This window comes from Narcine bancroftii, chromosome 4 (genome assembly GCF_036971445.1).
Source record: "Narcine bancroftii isolate sNarBan1 chromosome 4, sNarBan1.hap1, whole genome shotgun sequence".
Lineage (NCBI taxonomy): Eukaryota > Metazoa > Chordata > Chondrichthyes > Torpediniformes > Narcinidae > Narcine > Narcine bancroftii.
The window spans coordinates 40,237,353-40,265,172 of NC_091472.1; the positions used below are offsets into that span (position 1 = coordinate 40,237,353).

At 39.7% G+C, this 27,820-nt stretch overlaps 1 protein-coding gene across 5 annotated transcripts in view; it reads left to right on the plus strand.

Moving 5' to 3' along the window:
• epas1b (endothelial PAS domain protein 1b) overlaps positions 1-12,831 on the plus strand; it is a 172,158-nt gene extending 159,327 nt beyond the window's left edge. For 3 of the 5 annotated variants that reach the window (XM_069931099.1, XM_069931103.1, XM_069931100.1), the window contains 3 exons: positions 7,757-7,874; positions 10,563-10,695; positions 11,170-11,528. In XM_069931099.1, the coding sequence (XP_069787200.1) occupies positions 7,757-7,874; positions 10,563-10,695; positions 11,170-11,321 (403 nt within the window). In that variant the 3' untranslated portion in view covers positions 11,322-11,528. The other 2 variants (XM_069931102.1, XM_069931101.1) reach the window with 2 other exon arrangements.
• The last annotated feature ends 14,989 nt before the right edge of the window (positions 12,832-27,820 follow it).

Genomic DNA, 27,820 nt, shown 5'->3' on the forward strand with positions numbered 1-27,820 from the left:
AATCAAGTCAGAGTTCCATGGATGGTGAGGGAGATGGAGAAATATGAAGGGGCAAAATAATAAAGGGCACATGGGTGAATGGGTAATGAATTCTTCAAGTGAGAACAACAGAAAACAATATCTTGAGAGGGAACGTGAACAGGAAAAGACTTTCAGATCAAGTATATGGGTATGGAATAGTGGTTAATATTAAAGAGAACACACAGTTTGTTTCTATGAAAATAGTAAAGAGGAGTTGTACAGGATAGAAATGGGCCCTTCTGTCCAAGGCGTCTTTTTGAGCCAGTTCCATTTGCCTGCATTTGGGCCCTATCCCTCTGAACATTTCCTCTGCAAGAAACTGTTCAAATGTCTTTTAAATATTATAATTATACCCACCTACCACTTCCTCTGGCAATTGTTGCAATATACCCACCATTTTTGTGTGGATAAACTTTCCCCTTAGCTCCCCTTTAAATCTTTCCATTCTCACCTTAAACCTACCCCTTCTAGCTTTAGACTCCAGTGCCCTGGGTAAAAGATCTGTCCACCTTATCTATGCCCTTCCTCTATAAGTTCACCACTTCCATTCCAGGGAAAATAGACCCAGCTTATCTAGTCTCTCCTTTAAACACGACGCCTCTGATCCCCACCACATCCTTGTGAATCTTTTCTGCATTTCTCTAGGTTAATTACATCCTTTCAAGATGCGGCGACCAGAATAGGCACAATATTTAGGTGTGGTCTCACCACTGTTTTTGTAAAGCTGCAACATGACATCATGACTCCTATGCTCACCACCCATTAGATGAATGTAATTGATGGTATATGGAAATTTAGAAGCACAGAAGAGATGTAGAGAAGGCTAGTGGGGTTTTTCCGCCCCCAAAGTAAACTCTTTTCATAAAGATACTGAGAAGCCAAAGACAGAAAATATAATATATCTACTAATAATATGTAATGCAATATACTGGGAGGTTTGCTTTAAAGGGAATATGGCAGCTGATATGGATGGCTTGTATCCCAGATTGTGATTGGAGGAAGATGTAGATGGAAGGAAACCATCCTGTCTTTTCTGGTGGGGAAATTGATACAGCATTGCATGATGTTAAATATGGTCAAGAAGGGATATTAGGACAATCCTAATAATTACCGTCCAGTCTCTTTAACATCACTGGTGGGCATGGCTTGGTAACTATGTACAGGGGAAAAACAATTAACACAATTAACAGGCATTTAGCAATGTTTGACTTAATTAGGGAGAACGGGGATGGAATTGTAAACATTGAATTGTATTTAACTAAACTAATTGCATATTTCGATGAAGTTAATGCAATAAATGCTGTGTAACAAATAAAAAAAAAAGCAGAGTATCTACATTCCATCCACAATGGCCATCCTGAGCTCTCGGTTGCATGCCATTTCAACTCCTCTTCCCAGTCCCACACCGACCTGTCTATCCTGGGACTTCTCCATTTCCGGAGTGAAGTCTAACTTAAATGACAGGGACAACATCTTGTATTCTGTCTGGCCAGGCTGCAGCTCAAATGTATGAACAGAGAATTTTTCTTTTTCGGGTAGCTTTCCCCTTCTCTCAACTGAACCATTCCATTCTTCATTCTTTCCCATCCTCCCTGCTCCCCTCCACCTTTCATTCCTACCACTTTCACCCCTATTATCCCCTTTGTATTCTTCCTCTCTCCCTCCCCCCCCCCCCACCTTCATTATCATTACCACTGTTGTTGTCTTCTTGCCATATTCCAGATCTAGCAGCCCTTGACCCTACCGATTTCTCCAGTCCACCTTGTCGGGCCCGTTTTTCTCCATCTTGCCCATTCTCTTCTCTTTCTTCCCTCTCCCTCTATCTAGGATCTGCCCAATATCCTTCACCTGTCTATGGTCCACTAATCGTCCACTGGCCCCAGTCCTACCCCTCCCACCCTGACCTCATTATAAAGGCTCTCTCTCCTCCACACTCTAGTCCTGAAGGGTTCTGGCCTGCAACACTGACCATTCTTTTTCCCCCACTGATGCGGCTAGACCTGCTAAGTACCTCCTGCAAATTGTGTTTAGCAACAAATAAAAAGTTGGTTAACAAATTGTGGTTTGTGAAGTAAGGAGGACATATATCAACTTTGGATAAAATCATACTAAGAAGTTTTTATTTCAGGTTGTGATGTAACCTAAAAGTTGCCCCTTGGACCATTGGATTATTATATATGCCTTGGATATTGGAAAATTCTTGTTTACTGATGGTGACAAATATGCACAATACCAAACAAATGCAACGGGCCACAGGTGGAGCAGATCTGGGGAATTTAATACATGGTGTGAGGTGATGCATTAAAGTTCACAATCCATTTTTAAATGGGCCTTGGTGAATGCACCTTGTGTGTTTATAAATTTGGATCCTTTCCTGAAACAGACTGGTTTCAGGGATGGTGGTTTTACTGAATCAGGAGTGCATAACTAAATTAGTGTCTCTGAGAGTTCATTAGAAGACTGAAATCCTTATTGTTAAGGAGGTGATGGGCATCGAGAACCTTTTTACTGTTGCTATCACTACAGAGACAGAACTAGGCAAACTAGTTGATCTCAAGGTTGGTAAATCCCCTGGTCCTGACTGAATGCATCTCAGGGAAGTGAGATAAATGGTAGAAGTTAGAGCAGAAGCATTTGTGTTAATTTATCAAAATTTGCTGGATGCTGTTTAAAAAAGGGAGGGAGACAAAAGGCAGGTAACTGTAGGCCAGTTAGCTTGACATCTGTAGTTATGAAAATACTTTAAGCTATCATTAAGGAAGTAATAGAGAGACATCAGGATAGAAATTGTTCTCTCAGGAAGACACGGCACATATTCAGGAAGGGCAAGTCTCGTTTCACTAATTTACTGAGTTCTTTGAGAATATAACAAATGGGGCATATTTGGATTTCCAGGAGGTATTTGATTATGGGCCACATGAGAGACTCTTCTATAAGATGAGATTGCCTGGAGTTGGGTAAATGTATTTGCAGGTATAGGGGTTGGTTTACCAATAGAAAGCCAAAGTTGGGATAAATGAGTGTTTCTCTGGTTGGTGATCTGGTAACCAGTGTGGTGCAGGGACAGTTAGCCCAATGCTATTACAGTGCCAGCTACCTGGGTTAGAATGCAGTGCATTTTTTATATTCTCCCTCTGTCTCCGATGGTTTTCCCATGGGTGCTGCGATTTTTCTCCTACTCTTCAAAATGTACGAAGTTGTAGGTAAATTTGGGTGTAATTGTATGGCATGGGTTTAAATGGTCAGAATAGGCTTCTACCGTGCTGTAAATAAAATTATAAATTTGTGCTGAGCACACAGCTGTTCACAATATACATCAACAATTTGGAGGAGTGGTCAAAGTGAAGCATATCTATGTTTGCTACTGACACTAAATTGAGTGGAAAAGCAAATTGTGTAGAGGAGAGTGTCAGCAGTGAGATACAGACAGGTTAAAGTGAGCAAGGGTCTGGTAGATAACCTCAATAAATATGAGGTTATCCACCTTTGAAAGAAAAAAAACTGTTGATTTGGAATGTATGAATCACAATAATATTAGTTTGCAGGTATAGCAGACAGACCAGGTAAATGGGATGTTTCCCTTCATTGTTAAAGGAATTAAATTTAAGAGCAGGGAGGTTCTATTGCATATATACAGGGTACTGGTGAGGCTGCACCTGGAGTATTGTGTGCAGTTCTGCTCTCCTTACTTGAGAAAGAATGCATTGGCTTTGGATGCAATGGAGAGGAGTTTCACCATGTTGATTCCAGGAATGAAGGAGTTAGTTTACAAAGGAAGAATGAACAGGCTGGGACATTACTCAGTGGAGTTGAGAATTGCAGGGGGGTGGGGGGGGGGGGGTAGAAAATCATAAAAATGTATAAAATTTTGAAAGAAATAGATCTGATAGGTAGCAGTGAGGCTGTTTCCACTGGCAGATGAGACGAACTAGGGGATAGATTCAGAGGAATAGATGGAGATGAGGAGGAAGTACTTCTCCCAGACAGTAAAAAAGCAACAAAGTATGTGTCATTCAATGTATTTAATTCACAAATACATCCTTGAAGAATATGGTGATGGGGAACAGGTGGGTAAGGTGAGCTGAGTCTACAGCCAGATCAGCTATATTGAATGGCAAAGCAGATTCAGTGGGCTAAATTTCCTACTCTGGTTCCGATTTCTTAAGTTTTTACAAGGTTTGATAAGATAGAGGCAGGGATTCTTCCCCCTGAACTCCAAACCTTGGAAAGATTAATAGATTTGTTGTATGTGGCTAAAGAGGAGCCAAACTGTTCTGCACACATTGCCCTTGGCGTGCACGCACACACACCCACCACACCCACACTTTGCGGATGTTGAGCAGCTCTTAGCAGGCCATGCAGCAGCCACAGGAAATGTATTGACAGGCAATCAAAGTTTCTGAGCACTTGGTTGTAATTCTGGAAAAACGGGTCGATGCCTAAATCAAAAGGCAGTGTATCCAAAACTCCTGTCCCTGAAACACTTGGCAACCTTAGTTGAGCTTAACATAGGATGTGAAGCATAGAAACAAGACATTCTGCCAACCACTCAGTGCCATCTCCAGAACTACTATATCTGAATAATTCAGCATTAGCCTTCAATTGCCTTTTCCTTCTAATCCTCATCATGCCTCCTCATAATCGTACCTGTTTCATCCCCTACAATTGATAAATCACAGGTGCCCAAATGATACCAGAGACAAGAAAAGCAACCCAAATAGATTTAAGTTGATTAAAACATATTAAATACATTAAGTAATGCATGTTTTTTTTGCCATCGAATTGTTGACTCCATTCAAATAACAGGGATGTCAGTTCCCCTCCCCACCCTGATAAGGCTGAGGACAGCCCCAGTCACCCTTCGCAGCACGTCACTGCTCCACCACTGGTCTGAACGGTGGGGTCCAGTGGTGAAATGGACAATCAGATGTCTCTCCACCTAACTGCCAGCTTATCTCAGAGTTCCACATTCGATTGAGCACATGCAGAAAAGTCTGAAATGTGAGCTGGGAAGCAACTGATAGCCAGCGGCTGACTTTAAAAACGACACTTACCAATCAGGATGATTCCACCTATTAACTGAAGTGCATTCTGTCAGAAACTAACATACATTACAGGAGTTTCAAGGCCACTATTTTACCGACATAAATTTTAGTATTTTGATGTTGATCTTAAAAAAAAAATTGCCTCATTTAAATTCTGAATTAGTACAGAAAGCCAGTTAACTGAATCCCAATAATACAAATGGCTTTTTAACTACCACTTCCTTGGATTTGTTTATTTTCAACTGTACTCTTAAGAGAAACAGAGGCTCTTTTGAATACAAAACTGTATCATGAACTCTGAATGATATTCATGCCATTCAACTACCATATATTTTGGCGTATAAATCGAGTCGTGAAACCCAAAAAAGAAACTCTCAAACATGGGGTGGACTTGTATGTCAGATATACTTATGAGACCTTAAATTCAGCTCAATATTAAATCCGCATCAATCTGGCATATAAGTTGACCCTTGAAAAACCAAAAAAAACCCAACTGTGACAGATTTTCATTGAAAACAACACATTTAGAACCCTTCAGAATCCCTCTCGCTCTCATCATCTGCAACAAAGATGGCGGCAAGCACATCCATACTCTCACTGTTTAATCAGTCATCATATGGGTCTCTGTATGTGATGAGACAGTTTCAGCTTGGTCATCAGTGACCCACAATAAATCATTTTCCATGCCATCAATTGCGCAAGAGATACCGCACTTTTTAAACGATTTTATCGCGGTCTCTAACTTTGCCCCATGCCTTGAGTACGAAGTTGCATGGATGTAGCGCACATTGCCCCGCCTTTTGTAAACAACATTTCTGCACTCAACATCCATGAATTCCATTCCTCTCACACATGGTCTTTGAATGGTTTCTTCAAGCAGAAATCAAGAGGTTGCATTATAGACGGCAAACCATCCTGGATAACCACCATTTAAGTATATTTTACTGTTCTCAGTTAAGTGGCTACGAAACATATTCCAGACCAGCAAACTCCATTCTTTGCGTAAACCTCCTGTTCCACACATTGTCTATCCATAGTTTTACACCATTTTCATCCATCCAGCCTTTTTCATGAAAATGTGCAAAAATACCTGCAGGGTATTTCATTTTGGGTTTAATTTTGTGTTTGAAGATTACCATGGCTCTTAACTTCATCCTGTCGGCCAAGCACCGTGGTAAACCTGGTCATTTCATGGCCTGTACTTCTGGTTTGCACTGTTTTAACATCTTTCCATTCCACTGCTCTATTGCCCATCACATCAAAATTCATGGGGGTTTTGTGCATGTTTCCAATATTTGCCAATGCAAACTGGTGTTTCTACTGTTTCCATATAATAAACTGGTGAAAACTGATAACATAATGATTAAGATCTTTTGATGGTTTCTGAGCAATTTTTGTTTTTTGTTGTAATACCAGATTTTTCCTGTTCATGAAACTATTGCACCAACCAACTGTAGCCTGAAAATATTTACTGAGGTCTGGGTGCGACTTGGCCCACTGCAGTGCAAATGTTCTTGTTTTATTTCGGGTAACGATGTAGCAATCTTGCCTCTGTTCGCGTACCCATTCTGCAATGTGATTTTCCAACTCTAGCCAATGAATGATTCCTTTTCTCAAAGAACATTGCCTTTTCAGAATGTTTCTTAAAGTCTCTTCTTTCTTCCTCCAATCTCTTACCAATTTCTCATCTACATCAAAATTTCTTGCAGCAGTACAGTTATTGGTTTTCTTGGCCATTTCTATCACTTTTAACTTAAAACTCGTTTCATACTTTTGCCGTGAGTTGTGTTGATGGACCCTCCATGATAGCAATCACCTCCAGCCAATGCCCAGCAGATCAATCTGCGCGATCTTTGCGGCTCAATGTATATGCTGGTCCACAGCACATCTCATGGATTGCAATCTTTGAGGATTGACTTCTACGCCGGTCAATGAGCCATCTCAGGCATCCAGGAAAATGGGGTCAACTTGTATGCTGGATATACCATAAAACCCTTAAAATGGGAGGAGGTTGCTGAAATATATGGTATTTTATCCTAGTAAATGAATAAATATAAAACAAATAAATAACTAAACATATAATTATGAATGCAGTGATTTAAATTACCTAATAAATGAAGTTACTTAAACCAATTTTCTTTACATAGTTATATCAGTTACACAAAACAAGAAAAACATAATATACAAAAGCACAAGGAGATAAACCTTGCATCAGGGTTGTGGGAGAATGACTTGTAATTGGTCTTGTGCCAACAAAGAAATCTTTCAAAGATGCTAAAAAGAAATTAAGCCAATTACAGAATGAAATGTCTCCAGTGGCATATTTGGATATTAGATGGTTTGGTCAGTCTTCAGCAAGTGATAGCGGTGCTACAATAACTCTTGGAGGAAATTGGCCCTAAATCCAGAAAGATGGACATCTACAAACAAATTCAGGAAACTTGCATTCAACACAGCATGTGATCAAAGTGTTTTCCCTTGATTATTGTTGATGAGTGCTTATAAAATCATATCAATAAGAATCATTGGGGATGACTTGGCCTTCACCATACATCAAGCAAAATGACAATCAGGTGCAGTGTGATCCCATTTCTTGCAATTTATGAAGAGCAGATTTAGTCATTTTGTATCTGGACAAGAGGAAGGGGTTAAAATGAAATGTTTCACACCTCACTACTGCTTTGTATTAGATCCCTGGACAACTTTGGACGACGTGGGAAAGAGGCCAACACGGAAATGAGCTTCAGCAACAACCTAAAACGGAAACTGCAGCCAGATTTTGGAGACCAGATATTCCAATGTTCAGCAGTAAGTTTCTTTCAAATAATCACATTTAGGTTGTTCCTCAGTTGATTGAAGATGGGGTCTAATAAGCAAATGTGAGATATACAATTAGCTATTGATAAAGGCACCATACTATGATTGCATCAATTCTCAGAAATAGTATCTAAACACCAGAGTTCTCACTTTCAAGGTTGTATCTCCACTAATTGTTCTGAAAGCAGAATAAGCCTACTAACAGATTGAATGCTTTAGTCCAATGAAAATTTTAAAATCATCATTTATTCACACATAATTCAAGAATTTACCTTGACTGAGTTCAATACAAATCGAATTAAACAATGGAGTAAAACACAAAAAATCTGCAGATGCAGTAATGAAATTAAAAACACAATGCTGGAGAAACCTGGCAGGTCATAGAGCATACTTTATGTATCTTGATGAAGGGTTCAGCCTGAAACATTGGTTATGTATCTTTATCTTTGCTATATAAAGTACACAGTTTGTAAGGAGTTTGTACATCTTCTCCCTGTGCTCCGGTTTCCTCTAACTGTTCAAAAGAGTACTGGGGGGCTGTAGATCAATTGGGTGTAATTTAGTGGCACGGATTCCTGTGCTGTATGTCTCAATTAAATAAACGATTTCAGCTAAGTTCCAAAAACAGACAACGGGGCAATGCCTAAAGGTGAAAGATTTATTTTGTCTTATTGATGTTGCTTTTCAATCTACTTTGTATTTGGACTATTCAGCAAATTTCATTCCAGTATTATTTATCTTCACTCAATAAGAATATAACAAATAGGAGCAGGACACAGAACATAGAACAATACAGCACAGTACAGGCCCTTTGGCCCTCAATGTTGTGTAGACCCATGTATTAATTCCTTAAAAAAAAGTATTAAGCCTTTCCAACCCCGTAACTCTCTATTTTTCTTTCATCCATGTGTCTGTGTAAGAGTCCCCAATCTTTCAGCCCTGGCAAGGCATGCCAGGCAGCCACAACTCACTGTGTGTATAAAAAAAAAAACTTACCCCTGATGTCTCCCTTAACTTTGTACATATATCCTCTGGGATATATGATCCTGCCCTGGGAAACAGGTGCTGGCTGTCCACCCTATCTATGCCTCTCATAATCACAAAGGAATAGGCCATTTGGTATGTCATATACTTTGCCATTCAGTAAGATCATAGCTGACATGGCTGTGGAATCAGCTCCATTTAGGCACTTGTTTCCACATAACCTTAAATTCTTTCTAAGTTGAATTTTAGATTTTTAAATTTGTTCACAACATAATAGAAGCTGACTCTGGCATCAGTTAACTTACCAACTCTGTATGTTTTGGAGGGCGGGAGGAAACCAGAGCACCCAGAGAAATCCCACGCAGGTCCTGGGAGAAAACACAGATTCCTTATAGACAGCACCAAGTTTGAACCCTGCTGCCCATTTCTTAGAATTTATTTTGAAAAATAATCAGAAGAATTGGCTTTTACTTTAGCTTCAAACTTGGATGACATTTACGAAGGTGAACTTTCACTGTAAGGATTTAAAATCTAATTTCAAAATTTGCACCAGTTTTTGTTATGTGAAGTTGTTCTCATAAGTGACCAAAAAAAATTTACTTTACATTTTGTGAGAAGGCCGCATAGAATATATAGTTATAGATGTGACCGGAATAATCGCTGCCTGAACAACACACCCCGACCTGGAGTTACCTGTTATTGGGTGAGAAACTTATTCCTGGTTTGGAATATAAAACTTGCAACAAATTGTAGGAGAAAGTATTGTGGTCGGTCCAAAAACAACTCCATCTACCAATCTGCTGACTAAAATTTAAATAATTCATAGCCACCTCGAATTTATAACTCCTAGATCCACAGTGGACAAAGTTATTCAATAAGAGTTAGTTGAGGGAAATTTGCCTCAGCATTAGGTGCTCCATTAGCTCTTCACTGTCAATACAATCTCGGCTTTGGGTAGTGTCCTTATGGACACTAAGGAATGACATTATGGAATGCTTGACTTTTGAACTTTAATCTCTGAAATGGGACTTGTTCTTTTGACATTTTGACAAATGGGACTTGTTCTTTTGCTAGCCTTTATAAAGTTTTTTTTTGTCATTGATCCTGCTTCAACCAATGACTCCAACCCTCTCTCCGGCAATAGACCATTCTCAACTTTGGTGTCATATTTAGGGGCAGTAAAAGGTTAGCATTGTGGTTACATAGGAACATAGGAAGTAGGAACAGGAGTAGGCCAAAAATGGCCCATCGAGCCTGCTCTGCCATTCAATACGATCAGGGCTGACCTAATTTATGAAATTAGTTTGCATTAATACAAGGTTAGTACAATACCTTTACAGTCACTGTTTGTAAGGAGTTTGTACGTTCTCCCCATGTCTGCGTGAGTTTTCCCTGGGGTCTCCGGTTTCCTCCCGTCATATGAAATGTACTGGAGGTGTAGGTTAATTGGGTTTAAATTGAGCGGCACGGACTCGTGCGCCGAAATGGCCTGTTAACATGCTGTGTCTAAATATAAATTTCACTCAAAAATAAGCCTCAAATAATCCACAACAAAAAAGGTACTGCAGAGCCACTAACTAAACTCAATTACAGTTTAAGATAATGCAATGCCCTAAGCTGAAGTTAGTACTTCAAAGATTTCTACATTTCTCTTTGTATTTACAAGCCTGAACTGACATCTTGCTCCTGTTTAAGGAATCACCATATGAAGACCCACCAAGGAGCAACAGTTTTTCACACATGTTGTGGAAAAGAATGAAAAACATCAAATCTGAACACAATTCTCCTTTAATGGAGAAGAAATCTTTGAGTTCAAGTTCACTTACAGGTAAAAATGCGCATTCTATTCTTGCCTTTCCTCCTCTCAAAGATGTGGTGTTTTCATGGCAATGGGGTTCAACTTTGTTGAAATCAGTCACTGTTGAACATCAGTTCTCAGTTATGCCAGCAATGCTGAAGTCATCAAGATGGGCATGTGCCAAATTGCATTTTTAAAAAAAATTATTTCAAACATTTTATGGATACCAAAATAAAGATTCAAACTTACCTATATAGTAATGTAAAAACTGAGATGTCAAAATTGATACAACCTGGGCCATTGTCCTTTCGTGTCAATCTGCCAAAAACATTTCTCCATGTTATGTAACATAAAACTTGCACTGATTGACTTTGAATGGACACCATGGGCAGTATGCTGCACGATGAAGTTCACACCTACTGTAACGTTTGACTGGTTAATGTTTTAAAGTAACCTTTTAAGGAATAATAAAACAAATATTTTTTGCCTTGTTACTGTCTGCAGGGATGGCGAGTCGCCTCTTGGGTTCCTCGTTTCTGGCGTACTCCTTGCCAGAGTTGACGCGGTATGACTGTGAGGTAAATGCACCTGTGATGGGGAGTTCAACACTTTTGCATGGACGTGAACTGCTTAGAGCGCTTGACCAAGCAACTTAAATGGTTGTGTCACTACTGCTAGCCCAAATTGTGATAACTTTTTCAGTTTATGAAAGTTTTTTGAGAGTAGTCCATTATTGATATAGTTTTAAAAATCACTCACTTGTTCGAGTCCACGATTTTATGTAATAATTTTTTCAGATTAATATGTACTTTTATTCTTGACAATTCAACATCTTATTTCTTCAACCTACTGTTTCTTTTTTTTTTCAGTAGAACAGGTCTTTTTAAGGAAAAAAGTTTCTCATCAACTTTCTGGTAGCATTATGATGTGTTCCTAATTCTCAACTAAGCAGCTATTTTCGTGTTGGAAAAATGCACTTCAATTTTTTTTTTGAAAAGACAATTAAAATGTTCCACTTTTCTTTCCTACAAATGATCAGTGAATTAAAATACTAACTGCTCAAAATCTATTTTGGTAGCAGATTTGTGTATGTGGACATTTTGCTCTGTTGCACACTGTAGCTTCAATAAGCTTGGTCTTCTCGCTGACTTATTTACTAAATATTAAGCTTATAAAGATTTATAGATCTTTGGTGTTAATCTTGTACTGGTACTTTGAGTAGCAGAAACAGAACGGATTTCTACTAGCATTCACATAACCAATTTTATTTTTTAGTGTTGGTTTTGTATTCAATTGGTTTTCTAGTCAGTGATAACTGGGGGTGTACTGAAAAGAAGGCAAGAAACCAACAATTTAGTATTAATGTTTCTGAAAAATCTGGAATATTTTACATGTAATGCACAGTAATACATCAAAACACAATGTAAAATAATTAAAGTATATTTAGTTGTATTTTTCTTTGGTCAAATATAACAGTTCTTTTATCCTTGTTGAAATGTTGTGAATCTTTTATGGGACCCTTTTAAAATTAAGGTCAAACCTTTGTGCTCCTCAAGTGAAGCTGTTGCAAGAAACAAAATACATTAAACTTAATTGTACTGAAAAGATTTGGAAAAAGATTCCCAAAGTGGCTCAGAATTGAAGGACAGAAATATCAATTTGCAATGTCATAGTGTAATGAAAAGGAGACTCGAGAGATTTCTTTTTTTAATTGTGAGCTCAAACTTTGTTTTACATGGGCATTCTATATAGAAAGCAACATTTTGACCTGATACTTCATTCCAATAGTGTGCCCAGTTGGATATACAACATACTGAAGGTTTGACCTCAATATTTGAATTCTTCAATGTTGAATTAACTTTGTTGGGAGCCCTTCAAGTGACACATGTTTAGAAAAAAGTTCGAGTACCAGACTAAATCCTTAAGGACCAGAGGAATGGTACATTGGATTTGAAGTAAAGCATCCAGTTGACATTATGGCTCAAAGTTAGCATGCCAGTGTTTCAGATCTAATATTAACAGCTATAGATTTTTTATTACAAGTATTTAATATCTGTATGACTTGCCTCTTAATATCTTTTCTGTACGGGAGATTTTAATCTAATGAGGTAATGTATTTTTTTGAAACCAGTATCTTATTAAAAGCATAAAACCTTTCATGTCACATATCTGCATGCATTGTTTCTATTTATTTTGTCACTTATTTTATATCTACAAACACAAAACTGTGGTGGAATAGAATTGACAGAAAATGAGATAGTCTTCAACCTTGGCTCTGCAACTGAAAGAGGCAGAGTACTGCAACTTCGGATGTGAGCTGGCAACAAAATTACTATTGCCACAGCATCTTCTTTCGAGCTGTTAAAAAGATCAGAAACTCAAATGTAACATGCCAATTCTACATTAAGAGACTATAAATGAGTTAAGTTTCGAGCCGTTTACCTGAAAAATGACTATCCCCACCCTAATCCCCCGATTAGATGGTTGGATGCAGCAGATGAAATAACTAATTTTAACATTTGTATTAATAACTGTAAACTAGTGAATGCACACAATGTCCAGGCGTGAAGGGAACTTCAACCTTAATTTATGGTTGAACCAACTGGAGATAGAGAAGAAACTGATGAGCTGTTACTGAAAGGATAAAACTTGCAACATTGACGAAAATGCACATACACACATCTAACCTTAAAATTCTAATAGTAAACCATGACAGTAACTGCAAACTATTGTTTTCAACATTGAAACCAATGATAAAGAAGCATTTTCTGTTGAATTACTAACATTCTCTCATCAGAATCCTATTCATACAGTACCTAGTAAATTAGACATTGGCGAAGTAGGATTATAAATCTGAAATATAAGCAAAAAAAATGATGAAAATACTCAACTGGTCAAGTAACATCTGCATGGTGAAAAAGAAATGTAACATTTCAAGTTTCATCAGAAAAGAAAAAGCAAGAAATATATTCTAAGCTGCAGAGCTGTGAAAGCGTTAAAATAAGAGGATCAAGGTAAGTTCACTTGGGAAAAAAAATACTTCCAAAGCTATCTAGTTAATGAGTTGGACAGAGGGAATAAACTGGAAAGAACATGATGGAACTGTGAGAGACACATCAGGGCAGTTGCTGGAAATCTGAAATGAGAGAGAGGGTGCTGGAAACATCCAGTAGATCTGCAGAGAAAGGAAAACAGATGGATGACCTTGTATTTGAAATGGCCAATTCTAATACTAATAAGAAATGCTGGCCATATTAAACCAACATTGAGTTGCAAGCACTACGAGATACCTCATAAGGTGGTGATGTGCTGTTCCTTGAATTCATCATTTGCTCTGTTGGAATAATAAAGTTCATAGTGGGAATGAGTCCAAGAATTAAACTGGAACGTGATGGAAGCCCAGGGTCATGAACTGTGGCACATGTGATCTAAGCTTTGAACACAGGTAAATTTACTCTTTCAATTGTATGCATTCTTTAAAGTGATTTTCATTCAAATCAATTTTCTGCTGATAATGAGCTTGTCAGTTGTGCTTCCTTTAAAACAAAGTATAATATTAATTTAAGTTCACACAATTTTGGAAGATTGATCCAATTGGATATAGCGAATCTGGATGAAAATTAATTTTATATTTGGAAGCCTTCAAAACCCAAGGACAATGAACAGTTGCTTTTTTGCTCTTTCATTACTCATTCCTCATAAAGGATGCTGTCCAATGCCTTCAGTGGATCAGATTCAACCCCAGCCTTCATTGCTGTCTGCTGGAGTTTGGACATTGATTTTAGGCTTTTTCAGGTGCATTCTACGCTAAGAATGCGCCTGAAGAAGCAGAAGCAGCCCTTTAAATTGCCGTTCAGGTGGCAGCGTTTAAAGCGCAACGCTGGCCACCTGAAGGACACAGCTGCACAAGATGCGGCCCTGAGCACACTCCAGCTCCTGCCCAGAGTCAGCTGTGATCAGCAGCCTGACCCTTTAACATCCGCTTTCAGCCAGCTGCATTCAGGTAGCTGGGGGAGCCACCTGAGTTGAGCTGATTATCCCTCTCAGAGGAGGGTTACGTAGCTCGCCTCAAGAGCACCTCCTGCACATTCAAGTGGCCTCAAAACAGCTGCATATTGCCTAAACATGCGGCTTTACATTTGGGGCAATTAGCCACCTGAAAGTGCCTTTTTCAATCATGTGGGTTTCCCCGTGGTTTGCTATAAAAGACGAGGTAGGTTAATTCATCACTAATTTGCTTCTAATGTGTAGATGCCTGGCAGAATCATGGGAAGTTTGGCCAATACTGGGAGAATGGAATGGAATTAATGCAAATTATTGTCTATGTTCAACAGAGGTGTGATGAGCAGCTGTAAGAAAGTTACATTTTTAGTGCAGAGGTCATACCAGAGGGGAAGTATTATTGTCTATACTTCTAGAGCATTAAGTCAGATCCAGCCTGAGGTTTAACTTTTGAGTCAGAATTTAAATATTCAGAAGGTCATTACACGGAAGGTTAGGGCATGGGATGTCACATTTGGAGCAGTTTAACAAAATGGAGTGGAACCAAAGAAAGGTTTGTAAAATTGAAGTTTTCAGATGTAGGTAGATGATAAAAGGTTTTGTTTAAGTAAATGTCCTTCAGGTGTTAACTAGATATCCAAACAAGATTGCTGATCTGGGAAAGATTTCTGGACCAACAGAAGTTCACCTTCCTACTTGTCTACCTTCCTATAATTGGACAGGTGAATTGAAAGTTCATTCAGTCCCTAAAAACAGAACGTGTACTGCGGAATCAAGGAGAAGGCTGCAGACATACTGCTTTACGTTGAAAAGCAGTCCCTCAAGCCGAGTCACATGCCATGAGATTCCCAATCTCTGACCTACTCATACAGTCACTGTACTTGTGTGGTGACAGATTTAGAGCATAGAACATTATAGCACATTACAGGCCCTTTGAACCACAATGATGTACTGACCTATATAAGCCTTCCCAATAATCTAAACCTTCCCTACCTCACACTCATAACCCTCTATTTTTCTTTCATCTATCTGCATGTCTAAGAGACTTATTGTACCAGCCTCCACTACCACCCTGGCAATGGATTCCAGGTACCCACTACACTACTGTAAAACCAAAATTATCCCAGATATCTCCCTTAAACTTTCATCTCCTCCCCAGATATCATCTGGTATTTGCTATTGTTGCCCTGGGAAAAAGGTGCTGGCAATCCATTTGATCAAAGCCTCTCATAATCTTGTAGACCTCTATTAAGTCACTTCAAATCCTTCTTTGCTCTGAAGAGAAAAGTCCTAGCTCTTAAGATACATTCTCTAATCTAGGAAAAATCCTGCTAAATCTCCTCTGCACCCTCTCTAAAACTTCCTATAATGAAGCAACCAGGACTGAACACAATACTCCAACTGTGGTCTAACCAGAGTTTTATAGACTCTTGAGCTCAGTCCCCTGACTAATGAAGGACAGAATGCCATAAGCCTTCTTAATTACTCTATCAAACTGCATGGCCACCTTGAGAGATCTATGGATTTTGTCCCCAAGGTCTCTCTCTCAGTTCTTCCACTATATTAGGAATCTGCCATTAAAAATAGACTCTGCCTTCAAGTTCAACCTTCCAAGATGCATCACTTGACACATCTTGATTGAACTCCATCTGCCACTTCTCTGCCCAACTCTATATCCTGTCTATATCTTGTTGGGTCTAGAGACTGTGAAGGTTCCCAGGGCTATTTCTTTCCACTTGCATACCATTGTTTCCCCATCTCCAGTAATGTTCTTCTCTTGGTGGAACAAAATTCAGAAAAGGATTGGAGTGGAAAAGACCAAAACTAAGGCATGCTGTCGCTCAATTAGTCTGTGGGGAAGTTCCTCCAACTTACTATTTTCTCTCAGATTTAAATTGCTGATGTACCATATTATCCAGATAAAAGGAAGTGGAACCAAATAGATCTCGAGAACTTAAGGCTCTTTGCATTATAGTTTTTACCATTGACCACAAGAAAATACAGTCTTGCAATTTTTAGATAATTTTCTATTGTTAAATGCTGGAATAAATAAAGTTTACAACAAAAATAAATGTCGGAAAACTTGCATTGTATTATAACTAACTTCTGAAATTACTTGCATAAACAGTTTAGTGACATATAATCTCTCAACTTGAATCATTGATTATCTAGTAAATTCAAGCCAGCTGGATATTTACTATGCAAATGCTGGTAACAAGATAAAGGCCATTTTAACTAGAATTAGGTCATCTTTTCGACAGAAACAGGGTGGATAAAAAAAAACAAAATAAATTATTTTGAGCATGAAGTGTTTTAACTCAAGCACTGTCACAAATACATCCATTAAAACTGGGGAAAAAAATACTTGGGTTCAATTATCCATGAACATCTATAGTACTTGCAACAGTGACTAAAGCATTGCAATAAAATTTAACCTCTCAGTAACACCACAAGAGCATAATCTCTCAATTCCTCCATCTCTGCCACATTTGATCTCAGTATGAGACTTTAAATTCCAGGATATGTGAGATGTACTCCTCCTTCAGAAAAGATGCCTTCTGCTCTGCTGACCTCATCCGCATCTCCTCTATTTCCCACACATCTACTCTAATCCCTTCCCCACCCTCCCTCCAAGGCGTAACGGGGTTCTCATCATCCCACCACCCTCTGCATCCAATGCATTACTTGCTGCAATTTCTGCAATCCACCACTAGATACATCTTCCCCTTCCTCTCTGCTTTCTGTAGGGATCATTTCTTCCATAACCCTCTTGTTCACTCATCACTTCCCACCAATCACCCCCTTGTTACACTTGCATTTACACCTTCTTCTTCATCACTATTTGGGCCCACAGCAATCCTTCCAGGTGAAGCAACCTGTGAATCTGTAGGGGCCATTGATTGGATCTAGTGTTCCTGGTGTGGCCTCCTCTACATGGGAGATACTTGGCAGAATAAGATATCATTTCATTGAGCACCTTCACTCTATTCATTGCAACAGCAAGGATCTCCCAGTGGCTAACCACATCCACAGCATGCCCCTTTGCCACACTGACATAGCAGTACATAAGGCCATGGAGAGACAAGTTGAGGCAAACCACAAATTGGAAGAAGGACATTCGTCTTAGCAGTCTCCAACCAGATGGCATCAATATCAACTTCTCCAATTCCTGTTAGCTCCTTCCCAGTATCTTTTTCTATTCTCCATCTGTCTCCCTTTCCTCCAGCTCCCTACCCCTTCCTTCCTTTTCCAACCAAAGAGTGGTATTTCTTAGCCTTCTCCTTCCTCCTCTCCCCCCACCCCTACAAATCACCTCTCAGCTTCTTCACCTTCTACCCTCCTGCCTGTTAATCTGGGTTCCTCCCCCTTTGCCTCTCCCTACCCTCACCTTTTCAATCAGGCCACCACCTGATTTTTGGCACTACTGAAGAAGGGTTCAAGCCCAAAATTTGACTGCCTTTTACTTCCCATGGTTTGCTTCTCATTGGGAACTGTGACGGCAGAAATGTGGAATGAGAAATGGATCATTTCAAAAGCACCGGGAAAGGTTGGTGATTTATTTGTTTCTTGTTGGGAACTGCGAGTGCAGATCTTGGAATTAAAAGAGGATCTTTTAAAAAGCACTAAGATAGAGGCTTGTTTAAATTTCTCCATTGGCTAATTAGCTGTAGCCAATAAAGGGAAGGGAGCTTAAGTGGAGTGGCCAGTGTAAGAGTGGGATTTTTGAGGGAGATTTGAGTTGAGGAGCAAAAGGATTCAGCAAGGAAGCACAGGTTTCTTACTTTCATTTTCTACTTCATAGAAAGTGGGAATGGCAGCAGGGCAGGGACATGGTCCTCTTGCAGAATCTGGACAGTTAGGGAAGCCAGCAATATCCATGATCACTTCATCTCTGAGAAGTACATTGAACTGCAGCTCCAGACAAACTGTGTTATGAAATTGGAGCTGGAGTTGGATGAACATTTGGGAGGCTGAGCGGGTGATAGGAGTTACAAGGATGTAATTTCATCTAGGAGGCAAGAGGAAGGTAGCTGCATGACAGTTAGGAGCAGGAAAGGGAACAGTGCAGGGTACTCCTGTGGCTGTTTCCCTCAATTATATGTATATTGTTGAAGGGGACAATCAGCCAGGGACAAATCACAGCTGCCAGGTTGCTGGAAGAGTCTGACCCTGTGGCTAAGAAGGTGGGGTGGAGGGGGGGGGGGGAGGAGGAGGAGGAGGAGACAAGGTGAGCTGTTGTGATAGGGGATTTCATAATGAGGGGAACAGATAGGAGGCTCTGTGAAAGAGAGTGTGAATCCCTGATGTTGCCTCCCAGGTGCAAGTGTCTGGGATATCTTGGGTTGAGTTCATGGCAAGAGGGTGAGTGAGGTCAATGTAGAGACCAATGATGTGGTTAAGAAAGGTGATGATGTCCTGAAAAGATTTCTAGGTGTGAAGTTGAAGGACAGGACCTCTAGGTTTGTTATTTCAAAATTTCCAGTGCGAGTGAGGTTAGAAATAGGATAATGCAGATGAATACATGGCTAATGAGATAGTGCAGGAGGGAAGGCTTCAGATTTCTGGATCATTGTGCACTCTTTCAGGGAAGGTGGGACCACTATCGCCAGGATGGTTAGCATCTGAAATAGATGAGAGCTCCTGTTGGTATGCCAAATGAAAATTGGAAAATCAGATGATTGCAAATGCATTTATGAAAGATCATGGAAGGGAATAGTCATACAAATGGATGCAGGAACAAGTAGTATTAGTAGGGTTAGGATTAGGAAGCAAGGAAATGTCCCCTTGCCTCTGAGACTTTTGAAGTACAGAGTCCATGTGAGATGGTGAGGTCAACAGGATGACTAATTATCAGAATGATAATAGAAGGAGATGTCTCAGGAGAACCGTAACATGGTGCGTTTTGCTGCACAACTTGATTCTAAAGTAAAAACAGAAAATGCTGAAATACTCAGTGGGTCAGTCTTCATCTGTGGGAAGAGGAACAGATTTAACATTTCAAGTTGTAGTCTCTTTGTTAGGACTGGGGAGGAGACAAAATAAGTTTGTTAATCTGGAGGGGGGTGGGGGTGGGTGGGAGATGTCTCTGGGATAAAATCAGGGTGACCAGGGGGATAAGTTGCAAACAATCAATGAATGAATGGTTTGAGATTGAAAACATTGACAAAAGAACACACAGATTAAAGGAGAAGTGAAATGCAAAAGCAGAAAAAAACATCCATCATTTCAGCTGGGCAAGTACCAAAGAGGGATTTTGGTACCAACAGAGCCATTCTCACAGATGGATGATTGATGCACACAGAGAAATCACATGATCTGAAGTTGTTGAATTCACTCTCATGTCCAAAAGGTTGCAACCTGTCCAGATGGAGGACCACGTGCTGTGCCTCGTCACTGTACCAGTGGCCACAGACTAATGGATCAGAGAGGTATTGGGATGGAGAATTGAAGTGGCAGGCAATGGAAGCTCAGCATCACCCCTATGGGCTGAACAGGAATACTCGGCAAAATTCTCTTTAATCTGCATCTGGTTTCTCCTCCAATGTGGTGGAGATAGAGTGGTGCAGTGACCAGTGCAGAAACCTTAATTCTGTTCTCCCATTTCTGTACTTTTAGCACATAGTACTGATGAACTTGATACTTTTGAGGATGTGTTTTTCCATTTACTTCCTATCTCTCTAAAGAAGAACTTCACTCCTTCAAGATTTTCTGCCTTTTTAATGACACATTATTCCCTCTGACACCTGGGAAGCAACATATCATTCTGATGTCACATCCACAGCCACAGAAACACTTTCTTTACTCCTTAATTATTGCGTCCTCTCATTATACCTCTCCCATTTTTCTTGTTCCCCTTGAGTTTCTCTCTTCATGGGTATGGGCTGGCCTGCCAAATATTTCTGGCACTTGCAGGTTTTGTTGCATGTCTCCACCTTTTTCAAATTTAGCTATTTAATTATACATCATTTGAACAGCTAGCAGAGTCCGTTGGGGGACAGTGTGTTCTGAATTTTGAATTTTTCCGGATTTCAGAAAGCCAGATTTAAGCCTACTCGAACTGTGCTGCCTATCCACCCCCATCCCCCTTCAGCCGTGCTGCCTATCCACCCCCATCCCCTTCCAGCCGTGCTGCCTATCCACCCCCCTCCCCCTTCCAGTCGCGCTGCCGGTGTCCCCCCCCCCTCGCCCACCTGACTCGCACTGCCGGTCTCTCCCCCTCACCCGCCTGACTCATGCTGCCAGTTCTCTCCCCACTTGCCGGATTTTGGAGCTTTCTGGAGTTTAGATATCCAGATAAAGGATTGTCTACCTATAATACCTTTTCTCCCACTTGGTGTTCGAGAGAAATTTTGTATTTTTTTCATTACTATCATGCTGTATTACAATGTTTCTATAAAACCATAAGATATAGGAACAGAGGTAGGCCATTTGATCTGTCAAGTCCACACTGCCATTCCATCATGAACTGATCCATTAACCCCACTCTCCTGGCTTCCCCCATAACCTTTTGACTATTCAGATAATACCTCAATAACTTAGCCTCCACAGCTACCTGTGGTAATAAATTCCAGAGCTTCACCACTCACTGGCTAAAGAAATTCCTCCGTGTCTTTGTTTTAAATGAGTGCCTTTCAACCTGAAGTTTGCCCTCGACTCTACTATGGAAAACAACTTTGCCATATCTACTCTGTTCAACATTCAAAATGCTTCTATGAGGTCCTTCTTCATTCTTCTGAACTTCAAGATTTGACAGTTTGTCCAAATTCCTTCATTCAAGGAATTAATTTTGTAAATCTTAAATAAAGAGCCGAAACTGTACCCTGTATTGCAATTACACCAGTGCCTTAAGAGTCTCAACATCACATCCCTGTTCTTGTATCCTGTTCCTTCAGAAATGAATGCCACCATTGCATTCACCTTCTTCACCACCGACTCAACCTGGAAGTTTACCTTCAAGGTATTCTGCACCTTCGTATTTTCTCCCCATCCAAATAATGGTCATCACCAAATATAGTTTTCACTTTGTTCATTCAACAAAGTGCATGACTGTACACTTTCCAACATTGTATTTAATTTGCCACCTCTTTGTCTATTCTATTAATCCATCTAAGTCTCTCTGCCGCCTCTCTATTCCTTCTTAAGTACTTCCCCTCCACCTATCTTTGTATCATCTGCAAATTTTGTCACAAAGCCATATATTCTGCAATCCAAATCATGAACATACAATGTTAAAAGAAGTGGCCCCAACACTGAAACTTGTAAAACACCACTAGTAACCAGTAGGCATTCAGAATAGGATCCCTTTATTCCCACTCTCTGCTTCCTACTGATAAGTTCAAGATTTATTGTCAGAATAGGAGTAGGCGAGGCAGAATTACCACTTATTGGTAGAACAAAAAACTGTTCTTGAGAATATACATATGCATGCAAACAAACTGAAATAAGGTATTTTTTAAAAAGTGCAAAAGTAAGAATCCTTAAATGACTCCCTAATGGACTCTGATGGTAGAGGAGGAGCAGCTGTTCCTGAACCTGAAAATCTCTATAAGACTGGTTAAACACTACCTACCAAGCCCAAAGCCAGGTTGACTATCTCTAATCAATCCTTGACTAGCCAAACACTTGTATATCTTAGAACACCTTCCAATAATTTACCTACTACTGATGTCAGGCTCACTGGCCTATAACTTTCTGGGTTACTTTTAGAGACTTGTTCATATTGGAACAAGATGAGCTTCCCTCCAAACCTCTGGCACTTCACATCAATAAGGACCTTTCAAATATTTCTAACAGGGCCCCTGCAATTTCTACACTAGCCTCCCTCAAGGTCTGAGGGAGCACCTTGTCAGACCGTGGGGATTTATCCATCTCTATTTGCTTTAAGACAGCAAGCATCTTCTCCTCTTTAATATGTATAGATTCCATGATCTTGCTGCTTGTGTGCCTCACTTCCCCAAACTCTGTGCTGGTTTCCTGAGTAAATACCAATGCAAAAAAAACATTTCAGATCTTCCCCATCTCTTCTGGCTCCATACATAGCTGACCATTTTGATCTTCAAGAGGACAAATTTTGTGCCTTACTGTCCTTTTGCTCTTGATATACCTGCAGAATTTTCCTTCACCTTATCAGCCAAAGCAACTTCCTTTCTTGATTTCCTCTTAAGGTCTTTTCCTGAATTGTTCATATCTAAGTACCTAATTGGTTCCTTGTTGACTACACCTGCTATAAACCTCTCTTCTTAAACAGATCCTAAATGTCTCTTGAAAAACAAGGTTCCTATTGCCTATTAACTTTGTACTTCATCCTTACCAGACACATCCTTTCCAGAAAACATCCTAGCCCAATCAGTGCTTCCTAGATCATTTCTTAATTCCTCAAAATTGGCCTTTGTCCAATTTAAAATCTCAACCTAAACTATCCTTGTCCATAATTATCTTGAAAATAATGGCATTATGATAACTGGACCCAAGGTTTTCCTCTACACGTACGTCTGTCACCTGTCCTGTCTTTTTCCCCTCATAGGAGATCTAGTATTGCATTCTCTCTACCTGGTAATTCGATATATTGATCTAGAAAACTTTCCTGAATACATTGGACAAACTAAGCTATCCAGCCCTTTTACAGTATGGGAGTCCCTGTCAATATGAGCAAAAGTTAAAATCACCTATGATCCTTGCAGCTGTCTGCTATCTTCCTGCAGATTTGTTCATCCAGTTCCCACTGACTATTAGATGGCCTATAACATAACCCCTTTAAAGTGATCTTACCTTTCCCATTCCTCATCTCCATCCAGAAAGCCTCAGTGGACAAGCACACTAGTCCAGTGGTTCTTAAAAGTTTGAAGACCACTGTTTTGATCATTCCTAATTGACTCGTCATGTGCACGGTTTCATACCTCCAAAGGAAATGGGCCCATGACAATTTTTCTCAAGCAAAATATTTGGGTCTAGAGCAGTGACTCTCAAATCTCCCTTCCACCCACATACCACCTAAATCACAGAGCACCAATGGCATAGAGGATTACTTAAAGTGGTATGTGAGTGGAAAGAAAAAGGTTGAGAACCACTGCTCTAGCTTGTCCTATCTGAGCACAGCTATGAAATATTCCCTGATGAGTAATGCCATTCCTCCTCCTTTCATCCCTCCCATTCTATCATGTCTGAAACAACAGACCCCAGAATATAGTCCTACCCATCCTACAACTAAGTTTCACTAATGGCCATAATTCCATGGGCCAATCAACCCTCCAAGCTAGTTTGCCTTTCTTACAGTACTCCTTGCGTTTTGAAGTAGGTGCAGCTGAGGACATTATTTCCACTCTTACACAACTCTTTGATTTTCACCTTTATAAGCAGTCTTCACATCTTTTCCCTCCTCCACTACACTTTCTGCCCTGGCACTCTGGTTCCCATCTCCCTGCAAATCTAATTTATACCCCCCAGAGCAGCAGTAATAAACCTTCCCGCATACTAACACCCAATTTTAATGCCCCTTTTGCCATGAGATAATTCTTTTCTTGATCCTATTTTGATTTTTCTTTCATAATAAAAGAGCACAGATTTGAACCTATCCAGCAAATGCAAAGAGCATGGCAATTTAGTAACATTATCAGTTACGGATCATCAAGGATCTTGCTTTCCTCTGGAAAAAAAAACTTGCTTTGTCTTTTTTCCCCCATCACAACCTGCACCTTAAAGCCCATTGCTCATCCAAATCCAACACACACAATTTCTCCATTGCTTATCGGAAGAAAGCAATTGATCTGGAGAGAGTGCTGAGGAGATTCACCAGCACACTTTGTGGATCAGAGATCTTCAGTTAAGGGAAGACTTTGGGAAGGTTGGGTTTGTTTTCCCAGGAGTAAACAAATAGAGTATATAAGATTATGACAAGCTTTAATGTGGTAAATAGTCAAAATCTTTTTTGTATCACAGAGGCATTGAAAACAAGAGGACATAAGTTTTAAGGAATGAGGAAAGAACTTTAAAAGGAATCTGAGGGATAAGTATTTTACAGAGTTGCTGTCTGAACTGCAATTCCAGAGGAGGAAGTGAAATCAGCTACCAGTATTGTGTGCAAGAGGAATTTAGAAGATATAAATGGATACAGTCCAAATATGGGCAAATGGAAGTGGTGGATATGGGTCAAAAGTTCAAAATTCAAATTTATTGACAGAGGAGATACATGATGTCACATAAAACCCTGATATCCTTTTGCCTGAAGCCAGGCAGAATTTCTACTTAACGGTAATGTACTTGAGAAAAGATACATATACAAAAGAGAATTGTCAACAAACTGGGCAAAGCAGAACAAAATAAATATTCTGCAATGAATAATATACAGAGTAGGAGTCCACAAGTGAGTCTTTGAGTTTTGTTATGTAGGAGTTTAAAGGTGGAGGGGTAGCAACTGTTCCTGAACCTGGTGGTACTAGGCTTGTGGCACCTAGACCTCTTTCCTGACAGCAGCAGTGAGAACAGAACATGTCCTGGATGGTGTGGATCCTGGACAGCATGTAGATTTTCTCAAGTGTGGGAAAAGTTTTGCTTGTAATGGCTCTCTATTACTGTGTACAGTATTTATTGCTATATTTTTTCTGTATTTGTACAGTTTGTTTACATTTCTTTGTTTATTTTTCTTTGTGTTCACATTTCTCGGAATGCATACTTCTTCTTGAGTGCAATTACAATTACTGCTAAGTAGAAATTCTGACTGGCCAGCAGAACTCTGTTCACTACCTTTTGTAGGGCTTTCTCCTCAGAAGTATTGGTACCCACCCACATTAGACCATGATGCAGCCAGTCAGCACACTTTCCAGTGCACATCTGTGCAAGTTTTCTATGTCATAGCAAACTTCTGCAAACTCCTGAGGTAGTAGAGGTGCTGATATGAGTAATATTTAGTGTGTTGGGTCTAAGAAAGATCCTCCCAGATGGTGACTCCCAAGAATTTAAATTTGTTCACCCTCTCCACTCTGATTTCCCAATTCTATACCTCTGGTTTTCCCTTCCTGAATTCAACAAACCGCTCCTTGGTTTCAGTAACATTATTTGAGTTTTTTGTAGTGCACCATTCAGCCAATTTTTCAATCTTCCTTCGGTATGTGGACTCACCACCTATTTTTTATTACAGCCCATTATCGTGGCATCATCAGTGAATTTATAGAGGGTACTGTTGTACCCAGCCAAAATGGCAATATTGTCATGTGGGTGGTGTAGTGATAGAGTGCTACCAGCAGGTAGAGTAGGAGATGGAGTGTGTAGCATCTAGAGAATGCTGTTGCACTTTGGGTAAATTCAAGATGGATGCCTCCTTGAGGCCCTGTCTGTGTATGTTCTGTTCTTAGTGCTGTTTGCTTAGTAATGAATCTAATTGTTTAAAAAGAACCCAAGTTTCTTTATTGCAGTAAAAGAAACATCACATGGTACCAGGAGAGTACTGCTGAGCACAGGAGTGAAAAAAAAACACCACAGTATGCATAGTGATAACACTTGATAACAGCAGAAAAAATGTGGAGTTTAAAAACTCCTTACGCTGTAAAATGGACTGGAACTATCGACCATGAGTGGAGGCTGTTCAAATAAAGATCTATGCTAGACTTGCAAGCAATTAGAATCGATAGCAAACTGGATACATGGAAGATTGCAATGCTGCTTTCTGTGGCAGGGCCTAAAGCTCTTCAGGTTTTCAACACATTTATTGTTGTCAAGGCAGAAGACTGGAATAAATTCAAAAAGATTATCAAGATGTTTGATGAACATTGTTCACCAAAGAAAAATGAAGCATTTGAGAGGCAGCTGCAGGAGAGAGCTTTGATACTTTTTTTTAATGGATTTAAAATTAAAAGCAAGAACATGCAATTTTGGATAGGTGCAAGATTCAATGATCTGTCCTCAAATTGAGTTTGGAATTAATGATAAGAAAGTGAGAGAGGTTGCTGCGAGAGATAGAGCTTAACTTAGCTGGAGCTGTGAAAATGTTTGAAGAAAATGAACCCATAGTCATAGCCACAGTGCCTGGACGCTCAAACAAACAAAGTATGAGACATAGGAAAAAAACAAAGATGGAGAGACATTCAGTCGTCAACAACGTGGCACAAAACATGTGCCAAAGCAGCAATGTCCAGCTTATGAGAAAGTCTGTAATAGTGCTAAGGGCAGAATCACTATGCAGATCAATGTTTTTCCAAAGGGAAACAAGTAAAAGTGTACACACTATAGAAGGCACTGTTCTCAGTGATGCCCTTTTTGTGGGCATAGTTTGCATGAAGTGAACAGTGTCGAACAGGATAAGTGGACTCTGACATTGCATACAAATGGAATAAATATTCCTTTCAAGCTGGACACAAGAGCAAATGTCAACTTGATGTAAGCATGACATCAGGGCAATGAAGATAAAGCTATACATCCATGCATATCCAGAATTGGTTAAAGCCTACAATGGACAGCATTGACACAAAAGGTGCATGTAAACTTGAGGAGAAAGTTAAAAATAAAGAGCATCACATCAGGTTCACAGTAGTCTCAGATGGACATTTTTTCACATGCTTATCACCAGGCATTGAATTCTTAAGCCTAGTCAAGAGGTCAATGTCAATGTACAGAACAGTGTAGAGGAAATACTGGATCAATTTCCAGATATCTTTAAGGGGTTTGGAGTTCTATCATTCACAGTTAAGATACAGTTAAAGGAGGATGCACAGCCAGTAGTGTATGCCCTCAGTGAGTTTCAATGCCACTAAAAGAAAAGCTCAAACAGGACCTCAACCAAATGAAGGTACCAGGGATCATAAAGAAAGTGGAGGAGCCCAAAGAATTGGTGAATTTAATGTTGTGTGTCAAAAAGAAGAATGGTGACTTACGTGTGACCATGGTGTATTGGAGGATTTAAACCATGCTTTTGCTCCTGCAAGGCTGAGAATCAGTAACATCATGTTACATTGACAATCAAAATAACCCCGTTGCATGAATGAGTGCAGTGCAAAAGTAAGATTTATAGATCAATACATAAAAATTGTCACTTTGTAATGGTTGTAGAGAATGTGAATATTTAAGATGATGGATCGCTTTTTAATCAAGCAGTTAGTGTCTGAAATGGTACCGCCTTTCCTGGGTACCGTTGAACCTGAGATTCAAAACAGACATATTCTGA